The sequence below is a fragment of the Lepisosteus oculatus genome, chromosome 9, assembly GCF_040954835.1.
Source record: "Lepisosteus oculatus isolate fLepOcu1 chromosome 9, fLepOcu1.hap2, whole genome shotgun sequence".
Classification (NCBI taxonomy): domain Eukaryota; kingdom Metazoa; phylum Chordata; class Actinopteri; order Semionotiformes; family Lepisosteidae; genus Lepisosteus; species Lepisosteus oculatus.
In genome coordinates, this window is record NC_090704.1 from 39,208,990 (window position 1) to 39,231,156 (window position 22,167).

At 37.3% G+C, this 22,167-nt stretch overlaps 1 protein-coding gene across 13 annotated transcripts in view; it reads left to right on the forward strand.

The window, feature by feature from the left end:
• The window catches only part of rbfox3a (RNA binding fox-1 homolog 3a), a 513,805-nt gene that overhangs the window by 335,731 nt on the left and 155,907 nt on the right, over nucleotides 1-22,167 (forward strand). For 7 of the 13 annotated variants that reach the window (XM_069194511.1, XM_069194509.1, XM_015356546.2 and 4 more), the window contains one exon: nucleotides 830-951. The exons of 1 other annotated variant lie outside the window; for it this stretch is intronic. In XM_069194511.1, the coding sequence (XP_069050612.1) occupies nucleotides 830-951 (122 nt within the window). Of the gene's footprint in view, nucleotides 1-829; nucleotides 952-8,113; nucleotides 8,723-22,167 lie in introns of all 13 variants that reach the window. 5 more of the 13 variants (XM_015356549.2, XM_015356550.2, XM_069194512.1 and 2 more) reach the window with 2 other exon arrangements.

Below are 22,167 nucleotides of genomic sequence, written 5' to 3' on the forward strand. Positions count from 1 at the left end.
GTGACTGACTGGTGTAAAGATATTTGTGAATTGCTCTTTATCTTTTTAACTTTTGCAAACACTGAATGTGAATGTTTCAGAAATGCTCAGAACAGTTAAGGGCCTGCTGCAGTTCCTTTCTGTTGTGTATGAATCAATGATGATAGCGGAACTGTAAACAGTATGCTACTTGCCATACCGTGCTGCAAATTATTGCATGGCAAGTGTGTTGGAACTAGATGGTGCTAGTTTTTGTAGACACGATATACTGTATGATAGTATGCAGTGCCAAAGACAAGAGGCAGAGTGTCAGTTCAGGCCCTTTGTTGTTGGAACAGTTAAAAGCAAGGATGACCAGGGCTATGATCAGCAGCCAGAACCTGATTCTGATGCCAAGTATACAGAGAGTTCAGTATAATCAGGTATAATCACAGAGCTGTAGGGATCTCCTGGGAATGTCACTGGCCACCCTTCTGCTTTCCTGAGCATGAGGTGGAAAGTTTCCCAGTATCACTTCACTGAAATAGTGCTATGAAGGTTTTTCTGATGTATATTTTATTGCTTATAGTTTTGGATTAAGTATATGTTTGCCGTATACAGTATTTCTACTCTGGTAATCTGCAAATTACTATTTTACTTGGCTGTATGAAGTTGCTTAGAGTTGTTTGCTAGGTTTCAAAATAATTAACAAAATTGGATAAGTACAACATACAGTATGTGTTTTCAGAGACTCCACATTTTGTTTTAGATTAGGAACTGGTATAGCAGGATCAGATTTGACTTCCAACACTCTGGTGTCAAATAAAACCCAAACAGTCCTATAGACAAGCATTCTTCTTTATTTCCACAGAAACCAAACCAGGGAACGCTTTGTGCAAATCTGGAACCATTGCTCTCTTTGGAAACGTAGTGTACAGTGGGCTGCTGAACGATCACTTCTGGCATTTTGGGGTACCCCTCGTCACAAGACTGGTGAGTGCAGTGCTGGGGTTTCCTATGATTTACCTGTTCTTTTCCTTTCATGTTATTACTGGAAATAACCTGAGATTATGGTGGACCCTTCTTAAAACGTGGGGTAAAGTTGTTGTGTTTGGAGTAAAGTTGTTGTGAAATGAAGCATATTAATGAAACACTAGCTTGTCTACAGTAAGCTGAATGTGTCCAGCACTAACCTGAAAGAAACATCTTGCAGTCTCCATTATGTTGTGCTACTATTGTGTTAAGTATCTGCAGTTTTTCTGAAGTGCTTTAGAATCCTAAGTCGGTATTTTGTTTTGAGTGTATTAGTCTTTGAAAATGTCATGCGCCTAGATTGGAAAACCTGAAAGGTAAAGGGTGGAGGCATTAAGTTAAGTGCCAGACAAATGAGACAACAGATGTGCTTGATATTGTACTGTATCTTTTGTAGGGGGAGAGACTAAAATAGGCTATAGACTGTTTTAGTTTTCTTGCTAGTTTTATAAGTCATAGAGCTTATCTGAGGCCCTCAGCACAGAGAGTATAGCTCAAAACTGATCTCACTTTAGAACTGATCTCACTTCACAGATCCTCTGTACGTTTTTCTTAGAAATGCACAGCTACTGTACTAGATAATGAATGGCACTGCGTTTCATCTCTTCTGACTGATAAATATCACTAAATAATACATTGAATGTAGATGCATGTATACAAACTAATTGAAAATTAGCAGATCATAATTAAACTTTAATTAAGCACTATAATCGTACCACATGTCAGTGCTTAATTACAAGTTTCTGTGTTATTAAGAATTAATAAAGATTAATGTAGTGTGTATCCCCCAATGTGTCACAAGGAACTCTGATGTTGGTTCCATTCTAAGAATACAATCTAATCTGGAATCCTCTGAAGCAAAATTAGCATTATAATTTCTGAAGAAAATATAAAGTATTTGAAGAACAATAGAAGCATGTCAGGAACATTACATTAGCATTAGTTTGTATTCCAGTATTGAGTAATGTACATTTTTATTAAACCAGTGTAATGTTTCTCCAAGTATATTTAAAAGTGTACAGTATAGAGTGTTATTTGCATGTGTGAAACTAACATGGTGTCTTGCTTTGTGTGTAGAAGGAAAATGATGTGCTTGCAGTTTTGTGGTTGTATATGGATTAATAGCACTATGGGCTTTTTCATGTGCAAGTAATCTTGCTTTGGAACAGATCTATATTTTAGTTATACACCTTTTGAATTAAATTGCCCAGTACTGAGTTTTTGTTTCTTTTTAGATTATGATTTGAACATTAAATACACAGACTAAATACTGTATATATGCTAATATATAATATATATACAATATACTGTATATACAAATATGTACAGTATATATACCATAAAAAGCAGAAGTTAAAATACATCTTGGTTATCAGATTACTGATGGATGTGGAACAACTAAATGGCATCTTTATTTCATTTAGTAAGGCCTGAAAAGGTAATAATTTTATTCAACTGCGAATACTAAAACAATTGTAAATAAACCTTTAATACCAAATTACAATCAACAGATAATTGAGAACTACAGGTATCTATTGCTGATCGCTCTCAAAACACAATGCCACTGGGCTCTGATTGTATGTACTGTAATTTATGCATAAATATGGAGACCCTTGCTGATGTTTTCTGTTGAATACTGAATCTGTCTCATTTGACCAGAATGAAGTGCATGTACAGTATTCAGGAAAAACCACCAAGTCCTCTGATATCTGTATAAGAAACTTAATAAGAGTGTGAGAGCATCAATGCCTACTTAAGGGTTGGTTTAGTGATGTCAGTCTTAATGTGTTAAACACACTTTAGGACAGGTCCTCCGATTGCAGTTCTGGTTCTGGCATGAATGGAATTTAATCTTCAACTTGATAATGCTTGATCCCACATGGCATGGGATTGGTCACTCAAGACATCCTGCTTTAGTTTGGGATCATCATCCTGTCTCGTGTCTCATTATCATGAATCACAAGCGATGAATCCAAAGCATTTAGGTACAGTATTTTTCAGGACAAAAGAGTATAATGTTAGATTATTCAGAACATTGAGGAGCAAGCTACTAAAGTGAATTATGAAGGTGAACAATGTGAAAATAATGAAAACAGTACAACTACATGTGTTGTGACACTCATTTTAATATTGTTTAAAAAAATACATTAATAAATTTGTGGTCTTGGTTGTGAGAGGGTTGACAAAATAAAAAGATATTATAGATCAGAACAAAAGGGGGACGAGAAAGTTAGGTAATAGAAAAAAAGATCATCAGATGAATGTATTCTGTTCTGCCCTGCCTACATGGTATCGGTGTCCTTGCAATGAAGCTTTTTCTGATAGCTGGAGTTCTGGTGAGAACAGGAAGTTTTTTTTTATCAGTTTATGCAATGCTTGTACTGTACTGTATGTATCTCACAGTGAAAGCAAGGGTACATTGTATAATATGTTTTGGTATTTCGGAAAAAATATATTGATGACCTTATGCAAATTTCCATATTAAATGTTTTCTTACTTTGTGTTCAGAAATATGCTGTTTTTCTTAAAATAACTTAAACAGATTTAAAGCTAAGGAAAAAAAACTTTTGCTTATCTGTCCACTCATCCAGCCACAGTAACAGCTTAATTCTTTGACTGCAACAGTGAATCAGAGCACCCTGGATGGGACACCAGCCCATTGTGGAGTCTTTTTTGATGAGTTTGTAAAATATAATTCAATTTCTTTTCTGTGGAAAATGCATGTATATTAAATATTATTGAATATGTAATTTTCATAGGTATCTTTAATATATTAACTAGTAAAACACAAAAATGCAGTCCAATATGTATAATAACATTACTTTTGAGTTGTAAGATTTCAAATTGGTGACCTGAATATTTTTACTTTTGGTTAAATGATATTCTTGCACTGTCAGATTTCACGTTTGATTTAGATGTCTGTGAGAACCACTTCTAAAAGACATCCATTCTAAAAGACATGTAAGAAACGTAAGCTGCTATTATTTTACAGTAGAAAAACATGTATTCTTTTTTACACATGCGGGTGGAAAATTGTAGCACCGTTTTAAGTTGACACTCAAATAACTAAAGAGAAAAAAATCATGAGCAAGTTAATGATGGCTACAGAAATGCTTCTGATTGTGAAATTAATTATTGGGCTAAAATGCAAAAAAAAATAGCAATAATGAGAAAAGTGTGATGCTGACAATGTAAAACTTGTTTAGTTTGCAAGCTAAGACTTATCATATTCTATTTATACTTTACGTTACCTGTTTCTAGAAGGCAACTGCACTGATGCTGTGCTGATGTAAAGTTGTGGTAGCTTGGCATGAAGTATTGTAAAAAGAATCCCCCTCATTATAGCGTATTCTGTGTTATGCTTGGCGCACTCTTGCCTGACAGCAGCCCAGCTATAATCAGGCTGAGCTGCGCTCTCTCGTGTGTAAGACTTTCAGATCCCTGTCGAAGAGCAAGGAAATCTTCTTTACATTATCGTACACCCCTCATTATAACACTGGGGAATGGAACATAAAGAATGTTCATTGGACAGTTTGTGTATATTTGTGTATATATATATAATCATTTGTTCTAGTCTTCAAAGGTCGCTTTTCACCCCAATCTTTTGTAAAGTAGAGAGACTGTATATTGACAAATAAAAACTGGGTTTGGCAATCTAATATGTTCTTTTTAGAGAAATCAGTCCAGACTAGTACAACAGATAAAATAGTAACAGTGAACTTAAAGCTCTAATGAGTTTTAAACATATTTCATAATCCTTAACTTAGAAGAAACCAGCTCATTTACTTGTATATGACCATTATTTTCTCAAACAACATGCTGTATATTGGGATTTTTTTTTCTTTTGACATATAGAGGATTTGTTTTACAATTTTTAAAATAATTTTAATGACTCGTAGAGACTTTATCAGATTTCAAGTATGAGAAAAAAATATGTATCGTATTTTTACAGATTAACATTCAAATAACTCAAAAAATACAAAACTTGCACTCTTGAAAAAAATGTACATTTGAGAATAGAATTTATGTAAAAACATTTAGATTTTTTTTGTAAAACATTCCTTATATCTTCATGACAATAAGTGTCTAGCAGGCAGAAACTCCTACTTCTGAAAAAGATTGTTTGAAATGTTAGGCTAGGTACAGTACAGTTCTTGAAAACACTTTTTTCAGTAAACTCCTTTCCTGTCAACAAAGGGCACTACATAGTTACTTAGTATTAAACCGTAAGCTCTAAAGCAGAAGGTCTGGTCAGTTTTCCAGGGAAATCTGATTGAAGTTAATTGTTCACAGTCTTAACATTTTTTTTTAGTAACTCATCTATCCTAATAGTCCTAACACCTTGTGTGGATCTTGACTGTCTTGTTTCCCGAGAGTATCTTCTGGACACAATTATCTAGCCAATTCTTCCCTTCTTTTTTCTTTTTGCAGCTTTTTTCTTGCCAGTATTGAATAATAGACCTCCATAAAATTGTTAGCAACAGGGGTGTCTTTCATTATCATCTCCTCTTAGGTTTTAAAAGTTGTAAAAGATTACTGGTCAAACAGTTCTGGTAGAACCTTCCCAGGCTTAGAGGCATGCAGGTTGACTGTATGGTCAAAAGCACACATTCTCATAATTTCAAAGCCCAGGGCATTGGATTCAAGCAGATGACTTCTGTCTGAAAAGAACAATTGGATGTTTCTTTATATATGATCTTTTGCGCAAAGCCATTGCCGAGCTTAATATCCTCAGTGCCAGGAAAGCAGTGAGTCATATGCCTTTGTGCAGTGTAAATGTTTTTTTTTTGGTCAAGACTAAGAACTCAGTCATGGCAGTGCATGGCATATCCAGGCAAGTCTACTGTGCTTTTTCACAACAGTCTTAAAGGTTAATCAGTGAAGATAAGTTGTTCAATTCTGCATTGATTTGAAGGTAAAGCTGACTAAAAAAATGTTTTTACTATCTTGATAATATATTGCAGCTTTTCTTTGTATTTTACTTATCACACTCTTAATGTTGTAGGTTGGAATACATAGCTAATGGTAACAGGGAGAAGTGATCCTGTACAATAAATATTTTGGACAGATTTAAAAAATGAAAAGTGACTGCAATTACTGAGTAGAAGATACTAATACCTGAAAGCTTACCATGGTAAATATGTAAGGGCATACAGGTACACATATTACATATTGGTTGATTGGTTGTACAGTATGGGCTTCCTACATTTTTATTATAACTTATCCCAACACCCTGTGTCTGTTTAGATTGTGTTTTACTGGCTTTTTACAACAGTGTACCATTGCACGGAAACATTAAATGAGTCTTTCTCGTGACTTGGTATACCATTGTCCACACTTAGTGAACCCACAGGCACCTCCTGGACATCTGCGTTCCCATGGGCCACGAAGAAAACAATTAGCCTACAACACCACAGCTACTGTACCTTGATTTTTGAGTTTCTTCTTAGGCTAAGGGATCATTGAGGTTGAATACTTTCTTGCTGGGTTCAGTAACTAAATAATAGTTTCTGAACTGGTTCATGAAGTGAAAGACCAGGCTAGAATGAGGGATGAGTCCTTTAGTCTTCAGCTGTTTTTGTATGCAGTTTTAGGCAGTATCATAAAATTTTGGCAAAATTTTTTGGGTCACAGAACAAAGAATAAACAGACACAGAATATGGCAAATTTATCTTTTAAAAAATAAAGAGTTCTTGTCTGTACAGTGGAAGGTAAAAGCTCCAGAGGCAGTCTTCTAGTAGTTGATGTGAACACAGAACATCCAAAGAAGCCAGGCTAAATTCACATTAAAGAAAGAAAGAGGGAGCAAGAAAAAGACTGAAAAAAACTTGATCAACTGGGCTTTCTCCGTGCTGCTGAATTCAGTTGTTCTCTTCTCCCCAACATTGGTAAATGAGTTCTCAGAAAAGGAGGTGCAAGGATTATGTGTTGTTAAAAACACCTTCAGATTCTGATTGTGTTGCTCCATGGTGCCCTTCTTTTTAATTCCTGAACCCCCTCATGCCCTGCGCATTAGCCCATTCCATTGGTGCTTTCTCCCATAAGTTATTTATGAGAGAACCCTGAAATAGATGCATGTGAAAAAAGCATGTTCTTTAATCTGAGTAGCTGGAAAAGCATTTCTTTTTTTCCCACCAAAGATGAATGAAAAAGGCAGGTAGTGGTGCATTCTATGTTTACTAATGTATGTGTACTTGGTAAAGTACAGATAAAGTGTATAGATAGAAATATTGGAAAGAAGTGCAGTTTGAAAGTCAAAAAATAATGGCCATTATTTAAATGCAGAGCCTGTATGTGTGGTATTTGTGTTGATCACGGTTTTTGAAATGAATATGGAGAACGTGACAAACAGACATCATGAGGACTCAATTTAAATCGGCAGGAAATTTTACCCTATCTTTATGTGCACTGGCTCCATCAAAATTACTGGCATGTATAATGAGTTTTCGATACATCTGTACAAAGTGCATCATTCACATGCAGTGTATTAAATGAGAATAAAAATCTCACAATAACCTCTTACCTCATAAACCCCTTCCTCTACTTCATCTGCAGAAGTGCAGGGGTTAATACTTAAGAGCAAGAGCACCAGTCTGGTATTGACGGTAAGGTTTGAAAATTGCTGAGGCAGGCTAGATGTTACAAGGCTGTCTAAAAGAACCCCAACCCCCTCTTCTCTTTCCTTCCAGCCAGATCCTTCTTGAGCACCACCACACCAGCACGCACACACACATCTAAGACACACAAACAACATTTGCACACTCACACAAACTCCTCTCCTCTATCCCACTACTCCTATGATCCATACCTACCCACAGCACAAACCTGTCAAGCTATTCCCTCAGCATTTAACCACAAAGCCCGACTCCTGATTGGTCACAGCACTCTAAGACTGAGACCAGCAATTCCTTTTCCCACACACCGTAGTATCAACCAGCTCACTACCACTGCAGTGACAAACATACAGAAAACATTATCTGCTCTTCCTTTTTTCTCTGGAATCTGTCTGCAGCTTAGTTTGGTATTACTATTTTGTTATGTTCCTGTGGCTGACACATTGAAAGGGAATCGAGTCAGGCTCTCTTTTTTTCTTTTCATTTTCTCTTTCTCTCTTGCTTTCAAGCAACAGTGAACCCAACAACATCAACAACAACAGCAAAAGAAACCTTTCCTCCTTGGTTCTTGAATTTTTCAGTACCATCTCTCGGAATCCAGGGTAGCTCCCCTCTCTCTGCACAGGAATAAAGAACCTCAGAGCAGGAATGCTGGAAGCAGCCGCAAACTGCCGAATGTTCCTGCTCTAGTTGAGCCTCAGTACTCTACTGTACTGTACCGAGTGATTTAAGATTCACCAATAAGATACGGGAGAACCGGAGACAGAGAGGGAGAGGGGGAGAGAGAGTGAGAGAGAGAGCGTGAGTGAGGGGAGAGGAAAGGGGGAGAAAAGTAGAAGAAGAGAGGAGCTCCCGACGCCTTCCAGCTTTCTCTCTCTCGGTGGCTGCGAAAAGGAGGGGGGGGTAAGAACAAGAAAGAGTGAAAAAACCTAAAATAATTGAGCAGTGGGAAACAGCCGAGGAAGAACAGATCAAGAGGAGGAAGGACCGATAAGCAGATTGATTAACGGACATTATTCCTTCTGATTCTCCTGGACGGACCAGTCCTTCTGCACTGCCCATCCTTCCCATCGAACGGCCGCACCTGCCCCGCTTCCGAAATGATGATGTATTTTTGGGTATGTACTTCACCAACCTTGATTTCTTATTCACCTGTCCCCTTTGCCTCAACTAAAAAAAATGCTGTGCTGCTAAAGTTTGCACTAGAACTGTACGCTGAGCCCCACGCAAACAGTGTGAAGACGTGGGTTTTGTGTCATTCGTTCTTCTGCTATATAACGGCATGTTCCCTGTTAGCTGTGTTTTCTTCCATTTGTCTCATACGCGTTCACTCTCAGCCTCTTCACTGGTTCCCCTGCTTTTCCTCTCCCACCTATATTGCTAGCAAAGAAGGCAATCTTCTTTAAAACAATACTTTAACGACCGAACCATCCCCTGCTGCCTCTGCTCTAAATAACAAGTGCGCTGAGGCCTGACCACCTCATCACATCTCAAAGGAGGTCTGTTGAGGACGACAAAAAGACTCACGCGTGTTATTTATTTGCGCACACTTACTTTCTGATTCGATCAAAGTCATGTTAACGTGATATCTGCCAAAGTTATATATCGATCAATCTGAATTATTGCAAGGTTACCCTAAATACAATCATTAGTTTTTCACATTTCAGATCAAGTAAGGCTGGTAAACATATTTTGAATGTGTATCTGTTTCGCGAATAACAACTTTAGCACACGAGCTGTCTGATTTTTTAAGGATTTTTGAGTATATATCAGAAAATTCTCTTAATTATTGGATATGTCACTTAAGTGTATTTTCTTATGGAGAGTGCTGGGATCAATATTTGCTGTTTCTGTGGGATGGCCTATGGTTACAATTCCTTTTGACTGTAAAGTTTTGAAGATGCCGTTCAACTGGTACAGATATAGGACCACAAAACACTATACTGGATGCTGTTCACATCCACAAGTTGGAATATTACTGCGATTTAACAAATAGATCTTTTAAAATACCTTTGAATTCATATTTTAAAAACAACATTTTGTTTACCAAATGAGGTTGTTGCCCCTTTCTTTAGTTTAGTCTTTCCAGTCCATGTGGTGCAGGGAAATCAACAGTGACCAATGTTGTGTTTCTTAACTGCAATGAAAAATGGACAAAAGTTGTCAAGCAAAGATCCACCCAAGCTAGAAGCATCTTGCAAAGTAGGAGTCACACAGAAAATCTGTTCTCGGATATTAAATAATTCTCTTCCCTTTTCATTTTAAACTGGCATTTCCAAGCCGATGAAAAATATTTAAAACGCATAGCTGTCTCTTTGCCATTTCCGTTAGTTGATATGAGTAATGGAAATCATACTCTTTCCCTCTTTCTGCAATGATTTAAATAAATGTACGAGGCCTAATCAAAAATCCACATGTGGTTTTTTCATGTGTTTATGGGTTTTGTGCTTAGTGATGGTGAAAAAGCATAATTTCTCAGATTTGAACAAGCAGATCTCTTTGACGTTATTTCTCCTCTACCATCATTAGTCAATTACTGTAGTCCACCTTAATGAACAGTTTGCTACCTCCAATTCACACACATTTACATACAGTAAGTGTGCCCAGCTTTTCTGTTTAAATTTGGCGTGGTGTTTTTGGCATTCATTGCATACATTTTCATGTTTTTGTGGGGAATGGATATGCATTTCTGTGCCAAATTGAAGTGAAAATATTATTTAATGAATGCTCAATTATGCATTTGTACAGGAATAATAGTATTTTATGGATGGCTCTTTTATAGTCTTTGATATTGTCTGTCTATTGAATGTTAGAAATTTTGTTAGTAAAAGAAAGCAAGGTTTTTATATATCACTAATAAGATCTTTGATTATTAAATGGACTGTAGCTCTCGGGTTGTAAAAACACTAGTACAATCACGCACCGGATCTCTGACCTGGTGCAAGACTCTTACAATGCGATGTCTTCATCGCTGTTTCTGACATCTATGTTCAGAGTCGCACGCCTCCCAGCAGGAAATAGTCAGTTTTGTACTGACCAATGGATACCCTGAAGGGCTGCGTTTTTTAATTTGTTTTGTATAAAAAAGACAAAGTGTACTCAAGAGCCAACACACTAGGATCCTGTGGGTACCAGCAGCTCAGGAGTGGGGGAATGGAGTACATGTTGTCCAAGAATAGAGGGATCAGAGAGAGAAATATGCAGAGTGACACTCCTCATCCCCTGTCACCTCCACATTACTATGGAAGGTCATCATTAATATGACTTTTTATTACAACTATTAAAAATCATGAGAATTAACTGATGCAGTATAGCAGTGTTTTGCTCCTTTCCAGAAAAAAGTGCAGGTGTATATGTATGTAGAGAGATGGTATATACTGTAGTACACATTTCAGTCTCTCTTCTCTTGGTAAGTTAAATTAGTCATGTGGCCTGCACTTGGCTTTGCAGTCTTTTTTCTCTGGTGGTGATGGCAAACTACTTGTTCCCACCTTGGTTGCTCTTCATCTGCTGTTAATCATTGTTTGATGTTCTGCACACCCTACACGCCGGTCATGAGAAATCCAATGGCTTTTGACCTTTTGAGCAAACACTTCTGTGTGTTTTTTTTTAATCATGTCTGAAACTTGTGTCCGCCTTTCTCTTACATAGCCCAAAATATTTTCAAATCCAAATTGTTGTTCTTCATTTAAAAACATCCCTATAGCTTGATCAAAATAGTATACAGTATTTTTACATAATTTTTCACACTGCATTTGTGTTCTAAATTGCATTGTCCAAATAGTCTTCAAATTCATAGTTACTAGAACATTTAAAAATACGTTTTAAGTTATTCTAGTAATTTATACTTTATAACCTTTCTCTTAAATACATGTTGAGAGATACCTTGTACTTCTCAAATGAAAGTAAAAAAAAATTCTCCTCCTAGTATGGTGTCACCAAAAATGTCAGTCGTATTTTCTGTACTGAACACATTGTGTAGTTTTTCAGTTTAAGAATGTTTGTGATAACACTGGAATAAATGAGGATCAACACACCAAAGTGATTTTTAAATTTAATATATTGCAATAATCAATATTCATTCTATTCATTCTGAATAGAAAATGTGCAGTTGCAACAGAAATAGTTTTATTTTATATTTGTGGAAATTATGTTTCTTTAAACAAACAGAATTTGATTGCTGGTGGTGTTAAAAGCAACAAGAAAAGCTGAAAAAACTTCAGATTATTGTTTTTAGTGTTTAGCTGACACCCTTACCCAAGGTGACATTCAAAATATTTACTAAACAGTAAAAGGTGCTATAGTATAGGGTGATACAATCAAAAAGAATTTCAACAGAAATACAGTAAATAAAACAGAACAAGAAGTACAGTGCATGCATTGATGAGTCGTAGGCTCTGTAAGTAAAGTCTAAACATTTGGACATCACTATAATTAGAAGGTCTGGCAATATTTTGTGGAATTTGACAGTGGAACTTATCTTATGAAAAATGTGAGACTTGTGCAGTTAGCAGTGGAAGCATGGAAGAATGAAAAGTCATTTTAAATACATTTTTGCATAAAGAATAAAAGGCAACACACAGTGGCAGGTCATGAAAAGGGGTCTAAAAGATGATACGGTATAAACTTGTCTTGTTGTATGTGTGCTGTGTGAGGAAGCAACTGTAGTACCACAGTCATGGGAGTTTGTACAGTGAATCTAGCAAACCTAAGGTTAATAACAAGACTTGGACTGGAGCAGGTTTGCTTGCAGCCTCTTTTATGATGTAACTTTATCACTTTCAGAGCGCATCGACTAAAAATGCATTGTGCTTGATTATAAAAAACGATCCCTCACAATTGCTCATTTGTGGCCTTTGGAAATTTCCTGGTGCTGCCGTGGCAGCAGTTAGTTTAAGAAATACCATTCGGAAGGTCAGGCTCATTTGCACAACCAAGAGCCACTTCATATTCATTGAAGAGGGGAATTTTTCGGAAGCAGCTCTGATCACCCATGTAATTCTCTGCGGCAAGTCACTGGTCTTGATGTCTCATTGCTAAATGAAGTGCTTGTTTTCATTTGTTGATATTCTAATTGATCTGTGTTCTCAGACATTGAATATCCAAAGTTGTGTCTAGTAGGCTTTTTAGTACTCCAGAACAGTTCCTCTTCACGTTTTCTTCAAAAGCTTTTGATTGGTGTTTTTTTTTTCTCCCCATTATGGTGCCCTGTCGCTACGCACTTACTTGACAGCTTTAATAACTTTTGATACTTTCTATTTTTGAGGCAATTCTTCAAGCAGCAATTCTGTTTTCCAGACATGATCTGTGTTCCTTAAGTTCAACTACTAGGTTGTGTGAGCATTCCCTTAGTTCCCTCACTAATAATGCATAAATTCTCAAGCAGATTTATGTAGAGTCTATGCACTTTGAATCCTGTTTCACAATTGTGTTCATTTTCCATAATGTTTATACTGTGTTTTGATGTGTGTGTGTCTAATAAATTATTGCTACTGCAAATCATCTGCATGTGCCTCGACCATTCCCTGTCTTTGCTTGGGAGCTCATTAACAGCCGTGATTCATTGCTTTGAAAATGGATTGAAGTTATGGTGGGATTTGGGGGAATCTGCAATTCAAGTTTCCAAACAAGGAGGGGTGCTGAGAAATAAGGCCTAAAGAGCTGTAGCTTTGGTCTTTGAACTTATGAACTTTCCCAGGGGGCGACCAAGGCTGAAGTACAGCTAATTCTTGTTGGATTGTTGGAATGGTGAATAAAACTCTGGTGATGATAAGTCCTGTATCATGCAGTAGCTGCCTGTTCTTGCTGGGTTTTGCAGTGTGGCACCTGGTTAATCTCTGTAGTGCCTCTGATAAGAAGATTAAATACTAGAGCAAGAGAGAGATTTTTTTTTTCAAAACTACAAAGGATATCTACACTGGGGAAATCGGGGACCTGCTTTGTTCAAGAATATAAATACGGATATAGACGGAGCCTTGTAATGTCTTATCATACGTGCTATCATTAGAGCTGTTTGCACATGGTTAGACCTCTCGGGACGGGTCATTATCTGGACATGCCATTATCTGCTGCCATATTCCGTTAGGCGGTGTGACACCTAGTGCACTTCAGGACATTATCTCCAGCGCTGTTCAATGTCAGCGATCCCGCTAATGGACTTTACGACTGCAATATGGGATTGAATTGGTTTTGCTTCTGTTTTTTTTTCCAGGGTTCACCCCAATGACGAGGAGTTTCCAGTAGCAATTTACTGTGCCGCAGTTCGGTATCAATACACTATCAACGATTCCTCTGTATGGAAATGAAATAAATCTAGAAATCAATAGAGCCCCTGTGATCAGGGTCGAGTGAGCAAAACAACAGGGCTGGCTTGACAGTGAGGTCAAGAGAATTCTTGTATGCCTTCAGGGTCATTTGTTCACCTGTGGGTCAAAGAAGAGAGGACACATTTCAGTTTGAGAAAAGCAAGCAAAAAATGTATGAAACCGTAACATACTGTAGATGGGATTAAGTCATCGAAAGACCACATAGTCCACTCACTGACTAAAGTGCTGTCACCTTTCCACTTAAATATAATTTGATATTTTCACCATACGTTGTAAAAAGCAGAGATGATCGTCACCTTTGGATAAATGTTTATGGCTCCCTGAGTTTTACAGGGCGTCTGGTTACCTATGATCTTTAATTGTGTCACCCATACTCCAGCCCCTGTACCACCTGATTGCCCTCAAGCAGCTGTAAAAGCCTGTCATGTGGAGGGGAGAGCTGGATTCAGCATGTAGCTGGTTACATTCTCGGCGCTCTCAGTCATGGGTCATTAAGATACAGAGGGGACACACGGGCTATAAAATTAATGGCAGGACAGTGACATTAACGTTATAGGTTATTGACCGATTTGGGGGGATTTATGACCCAAATCGAGAGACAGTGTCAAAGGGAGTGGGAGAAATAGACTGCTTCGCTGGCATGACCCAGGTCACTCAGCACCCGCGAGGAGACACTACATTTCTAACACTCCCAATAAATTGTGTAAGGGGTTTTATGAGCATTCACGCAAGCTTTTCTCCCTCCTCCTTCCTCCCTTTATTTGTCAAACAGACAACAGTGAAAGTTTGAAGCAAGTGGCTCCTTTTGTTTATTCTTTCATATGTTTTTTGTGTTCCTATGCTCCCAGGTCTGTGGAGTTCTACACAGAGATCCCCTAGACCAATGGGAACAAACTGCTTTTGTGTGTGTTTGTACAGTGAGGTGCACTGCACGCTCGTGATGTGTGACTGATTTATGAATCTTGAACTTCAATAGGACGATGAAATGGAACTGTTATGATCAAAGACAAATTCTCAATACCTCTTCATTAAACCTTTCGTCCCTTCCCCTACTGTTCAGAGCTCATATTCGTAAGTTAAAAAATAAATATTTGGAACCAGGGCACCCATTGCTGTGTAAGTCAACATTGAAATGTTAAAATCGATCCTAAATTTAACCATCCAATGTGAGAATGTCTGAATGAGACTTATATGGCTGCAAGATATAGATTTTCTTAGGATGTACAGTAAGTGACAGTGATAGAACTGTGTACATGGTGTGCTAAGCCTATTAAAGGCTGTATAGAAGCACCAACAAGTAAAGCATTACAATAACCAACTCTGGATGTTGCAGAAACAACTTTATGTGTCATTTCTGTGCATCAGACAAAGAAAGTACATCGAGTAATCAGGTCATGTTCAGTAAATAAACAAAAATAAAGCTGAATTTCTCACAAACACCAAAAAAACTAGGATAGAGACTTATAAACAGGACAGTGACTAAATGCTTTTTGATTTCAGATCCTACATCCCATTTTGTTTAAAATTCTGTAATATGCTTTCTCCACATTCTTAAAGACAAAACTTAAGTTTCATCACAGATTATCACTTCATCTGGTCGGAATGGTTACTGTTATGAACAGTGCAATGTACATTACATTGCCTTCTGTGTTAATGGGAACTTTATCATTGTGTAGCTCCTTCAGATTCATTTTTAAACTTTTATTTTAACTATCACATTAAGTACTCCCCTTTATCAGTGCTCCCCACTGACAATCTGTGTTATTTCCTGAAGTAAAATGGTTTAACTATTTTAACGCACCATAGCTGTTTAGTTTAAACTTCAAATCCAGGCGTATTTCAATGACAGGTAATGGATGTTTCCACCATACATCTGAAGTGTTGCAGGCCTGAATCCAGTGGTGATGCAGCATTGCCAACACACACCAAGATTATTTTATTGAATTCATATCCAATGTCTTATTCCAGCTGTATTGTATCTGAAGGTAGTCCTAACCTCACTCTGGTGAAGACTAAAAGGGTTTAAAATAAGTGTGGTGTCACCTAAGTGCAGCACTTTCAGCATAGGATCTGTGAGACCAATTCTTTTTGTTTCTGTCATTTGCTCTCTGAAAGTTAATGGATTCTGATGGCAATTGTTTTTTATGTTTCTTTCAAACCAATTGTTTTGAAAAAAATGTTTGTTTTTTCTGGCATGAAATACCTTCTAACATAAGAGCACACCTATAGGCCTGTGTGATGTGGATTTCTCTCTGTTTATTTGGAATTCTGTTCTAGCCATATCAGGAACCAAAGAATTTGAGCTTCTTTGGTTCCTGATATGGCCACACTTTCAATGTAATTGTACCTGTGTCATTTTCACAGTGATAGAAATGAATGGCTTGGACTGTGTAAGAAAAACTGCATATATCGTTATCGCTAGTGTAGAAGTTTCTGAAAATTCTGTATTTGCGCATTTGAAATCTTTTCCTCTCATGTTGTTGCATTGTTGTAATTTTACTTGGGTGCTAACATAGGCTCAGTAGCACAGTATGGACATAAAGTTATTGTAATGTATACCATTGTAAGGTCTAAAAAGAGTATTAGATCATGCATAGGTTGGATATATGCAGGAAAATGGCTTTTCTAATTTAGTAGATTCATTCTTGTAAATTGTCTGAATGCAAACAATACTGTGCCCAATTTAGTATGCTTGTAACACACTTCTCAGAAAAGCATAGTGCAATTTTCCCTAACAGCAGATTCTCTTCTCTGCAATAAAACAAATACATATGGACTGTGTAAGCAGTTTTCTAATATTAATGAATCGATTTTATTTAGTGCAGTGTCACCTTTAATGCGTGAATATCCCAGCTTCTAATCAAATATTTTAATAAGGAAAACAATTGTATTGCACCATAAATATTGCCGGTCTTACTGTTTAATGTTTATTGTATTAACAATACAACTCATCTGATAATGTTTCTTTATTATTTCATCCAATGTATGAATTGAAGTTGATTTGGATGGACTTGATAAAATAGTAATTTTTTAAAGATTTATTACAATATATTTTCTTATTAATGATAGGGTGCTGTAGCTAATCCTCTGTTGTTATTTTACATGCCCAGATCATATCAAATGGTGTAGGAGGCATCAAAGGATTTTCAAAGGATGTGTTTTATTGTGTGATACAAAGCCATTTTGTTTTTACATATGGATTTAATTTGTCCATGTATGAATCACAGCATCACAAGTACTTCTTTAGTTTATATACTGTCATAATATATTTTTTGCAAGAGTACAGGATATTCCCATGGACAGCAGCATGCAATATTTATTGCATATGTATAAGAAACTGCACAGATGCTAGCTGTACTGTTCTTTTGATGTTTACCGTAACACGACTGCATGAATTTACGATGGAAGTGTACAGTACATACATTTTTAAGGATTGGAAATGAGCTTGCAGCAAATGGTAAAATATCAAGACACTATCATTGGAGTAGATTAAGTGGTCCAGACTGAACCCAAAATAATATTTGGATGTCTTTAATTTTGTCATCATAAATACCAAGAAAAAAATGGATCAGGACTTTATATTAAACACCACTTCAGTCCACACTAAATCTGCCCTTGTTTGTGAAATGTTTTGTGGATATTGAATGGTTTTGGCAAGATTCACATTGTTACATTTTGCACTTTCCACAATCCAGTTTCAATGCAACATTTCAATATGATTCTTCACAGTTGCAGAGAATTTGGGTGGGAAGTTTTACAAGGTCAAAGGAAAATTGTGTCTAAGTCTAAAGAGATTCCCAGGTCAGTTAAGACATTATTGCAGACCCTTGTGTTTATGTCCTATAGCTATACAGAAACTAAACTTACTGTACAGTATACGATTCTTCTAAGACGGCAAAGTAGATGATGTTCATGAAACTTAGTCTGACAATCACTGTTGGAAATTCTTGCAAATAGGTTGCAGTAAGTAAAAACTAGATAACAAAGTATTGTAACGCAACGGGGGCTCAGGCGGGCGCCCTTGCCGCATCTGGTCGGCCCCATCCCGACTGGAGGCTCGAACTCGGGACTTCCGCATCTCTCTGCAGCGACCTGGCCCCGTGAGCTAAAGAGAGATCTCTCTACAGCCCAGTAGCTGTAGTCCTGCTATCGCAGGGAAGGGCGGTGACGTCACCTGCTCTGGTACGCCGGCTCTTACACACAGTGCTTGTCGGCCGTAAGCGTTACACTCTCCCCCGCTTAAATCGCCGTCCCCGGCGAAGGGCTATCCCACCCCGCTTCTGACACCAATGTAACGCAACGGGTGCTCTGGCAGGCGCCCTTGCAGCATCTGGTTGACCCCATCCCGACTGGAGGCTCGAACCCGGGACTTCCGCGTCTCTCTGCAGCGACCTAGCCCCGTGAGCTAAAGAGAGATCTCTCTACAGCCCAGTAGCTGTAGTCCTGCTATCACAGGGAAGGGCGGTGACGTCACCCGCTCTGGTACGCCGGCTCTTACACACAGTGCTTGTCGGCCGTAAGCGTTACAGTATCATAGTTTCTAGCATTCAGGGTAGTACAATACCATTGATGTAAAGGAAAAATGTTTGTTATTTTGAGAATGGTTGTACTACATTATTTTACAATAATCTAGAATGCGATGTGAGCTCTGTTTAAATGTAGCAGAGAACACATAGAGGGATATGTGAGTACAGTAGATCTGAGAGGCCACAAACCAGTAACACAACTAACCCTACCACCTTCTTTTAGTCTCACCACCTTAGAAATTTCTGAGCTTCCACAGCATGCAAGATTAACCATCATTAGGACCTCATGTCTACTTGGATTTTTAGCTTGTAGTTTTTGTTTTAACGTCTCCTCTTTGACTACAATTAAAACCAAATTAGTCAGATGGTCTCCCAAGTAGCTTGTTTTCTGAAGGCTATCTTACGTAGTACAGGTGAGGCCCTGCTGTCCAGCGATTGCTGGTTGCGGATTTGGGCTGTGTCACTAGCCCCATAAAGCGAGGATTAACCAGGTAGTGGCATGGTTTTGGCTGAGGCTCAGGTTTAAAGTTCACTGGAGTTTCATTGCTGTGTTGTATAACAGAAACCCCTTAGACTTTTTGAGTGACTGTGAACTTGCACTGTTAGCTGTGAAAGTAGTGGCATCGAGGGATTCAGTCCTCTCCAATTGCTTAACTCTGCTCTTTATGCATCAGGGTTTATTGCAAAAAGGGTTGTAGTGATGAACCAACCTTATAATTCAAAATTGGGGATATAAAAAAAACTATTATTGTATTTTTTAATTATAAAAAATCCACGAGACCTCTTTCTTGACCTAAAGTGTATGTGTTGCTAATGGTTCTGTTCTCTTGGTTGCTGTACTTGTGGCCTTTTCTAAGTACAGTAAACATTCCATACTATATATGAAGTTAAAATTCATTTTGGTTGCTTAAGCAAAGATCTCTGCATTGTTTCGTTTAGGTTATTGTTTGGTGTTATAATGTTTTAAAAAGAGAAAATGTCCTTTCAGGCTCCTTCCAACTTGTAATCAGCATTGCTGATGCTAAATATAAAAATATCACATCTTTTTCCACTTCTCTTTAGGATTTCATACCAAGCATTGCTTTGATGTGGAGTTTTAAACTGGAAATGGGAAATTTACGATGGATAATATTACTTTCTTGAGCATGAAAAGCATCTGTTTATTGTGGAGGATAGGTTTATGTGGCAATGCAGGACAGGACAGGTGATTGAGTCATTGGCTTGCATTGTTCTGTGTTTGGTGTCATCTGAGTATTTCTGTTGACCTTCAGGGCTGGTTGATGGTATGAGGAGAGATGCAGCCACTGTTTGTTGGATGTGCCCCGTGCGAGAAGAAAACCTTTTTTTATCACAGTCTTAAGCACAATGTTGCTAAAGCAAGCCCAAATGTTTACAGCTTCTGTCCTGAAGTCAAAATGCATGTCATAACTCATTTACCATTGATTAGATTCTGAAGCCCTTCATACATTTAATAGAATTAATGTTCAAACCTGACATTTTTCTGCTGTCAACAGCAAAATTTACTGAAACCCAATCAGGTCTCCCTGTATGGACCAAAGTGAGTCAGTTGTCGAGACACAGACTGGACAGAGAAGAATCTGATCCAAGTGGAACAGATCTAGAGCCAGTTCAGAGGCAGGGTTGGTTATCAACTAGTCGCTGCACATATTGTATACAAGGGAGCTATAGGCTGTTAATACCTTAAGAATCTGGCACTCACATCAGTGTAGCTTTGGTTAAGTGCAGTGCGTAAATGTGAAAAAGTGATAAAATTAATTTTGATGGAAACAAGAAGTTCCATTTCAGTTTGTGATTGATATGCTTTTAATTAAATTTGGCACACAGTGCTTCTGTATATATATATTTTGCTATGAAAATGAACCACGTTCTACAACACTGTTGTGTCATGTGGTTCATCTATGGTCATTCCCCACTTCACCTGATGCTTAATATGAGTTAAAGTAAACGCCTTTATCTAAAAATATATATGTCTCTGCTGAGATACCATCTTTAAAGGAAAATCCAACGAGAACCTTTATTTGCACATATAATTTAGAGTGCGAGGGTAAGGTGTTATTAACTTTGGGCATGGATGCTTTTAATGAAAAGAACATCTTTAATGCAGTTCTTTACATGAATTAACATGACACTGACATCTATCAGTCAATATGTTTCCAGTATTCATTAACATGTCAGGACTTTTCCAAGAATTTCATTGTGGGTAGAACAGTGACAGTAAATCTGTTGGGATTTTGACAGCAAAGTCATGAGCTTTGAAAAATAAATTCTTAAAAAACAAACAGAATCAAGTCACGTCACTAACAGTTTGTAAAGTATTGATCACTGTGTCTCAGTCATGCAAATCATGTTTTCCCGATGACCTGTGTTTGCAAACAAGTACCTTTGGATTATATTGTATTACCATAACCTTTCTGAAAGAACTTACTCTTCAGTGTATCTAAGGGTTCAATAAGTTAGTCATGAAATCTTTTTGGACCAGTGGTTGCATTTACTTTGACAACACTTCTAAGACTGGTTGTGTTGTAGATGTAGCTTTTGTATATTTGGTATTTACTCTGTAGTGCCACAGTGTCAATGTAGGTGTCTGCTTGTTGAACTTGACTGTTGTACTCTAAGTATCACTGAGAGCTTCCAAAATAGTTGGAATATTGCAACATTTATGGAACCTGTTCTTAAGGGTATATATTACACTAAACAAACTAATGGATTCGAGTAGCAGTAAGTAGTACTCCATGTTATTTGTTTTTAGAAATATTTTGTGAAATAGGATTTAATGCCCAATGATACTTAAATTCAATATTGCTTCAGTATGATCATTTTGTAACTGAATAGGTATTTATTAAATCTGTAATACTTGGTTATGTTAAGCATAAATACAGATAGGTTTTTAACTAGCTTGCAATGGACATGTGGCAATACTGTATATTATTGGCTGCAGCCTGCCTGTTGCACTAATGAAAAGTTTAATAGAGATAACAGGTAATATATTTTAAATCTGAAAAATATCAGTTTCCTTATCCAGTACCAATTCAACTGATTCTAAAAGTACTTACACTTTAATCTGAAGCTCGTGTAGCTCATTTGAAAGTCTTTATTTTGAGTTCTTACAGTGGGATTGCTTGTGCAGATTATAACTGGGTTAGGTTAGCTGTTTAAGCACAGTCTAACGCTTTGTAAATTTCATCTTTCAATAAAGGGAGATTTATGGCCTGCTACACTGTGTGAAAGTGTATATTTCATTTGCTAGTAAGCTGTACTAGGTCAGTAGTCAATTGCAATTCATCCTCTTGTTTATCAGGAGGTCTTTCCATTGTCACTGCATGATATTACAGCTGTAATGGAGTGCAAGGGAACCATTCACAGGCAGTAAAACAGATTGTTAAAAATAATATTTTAGCAGAGAAAAGATAAAGGGAAAACAGCTGCCACCAGGCAGCCCACAAGGAAAAGTTGGGCTTGAAAATAAGAAAATCAAATAAAACTAACAAACACAGTGATATTATTAATGTAGTATCTACAAGTTCCTGCCTGTATAATAATTATAATTATTATGTAGTATACTTACTGTGTATAATCACGTATAATGCCTCATCACAACCCCCATTAATAGTGATTATCTTCAATATCTATGGAAATGTTTCAAAATAAAACTTAATTTTGCCTCTTTTAAGAAACAGCTGCATTCAGTAG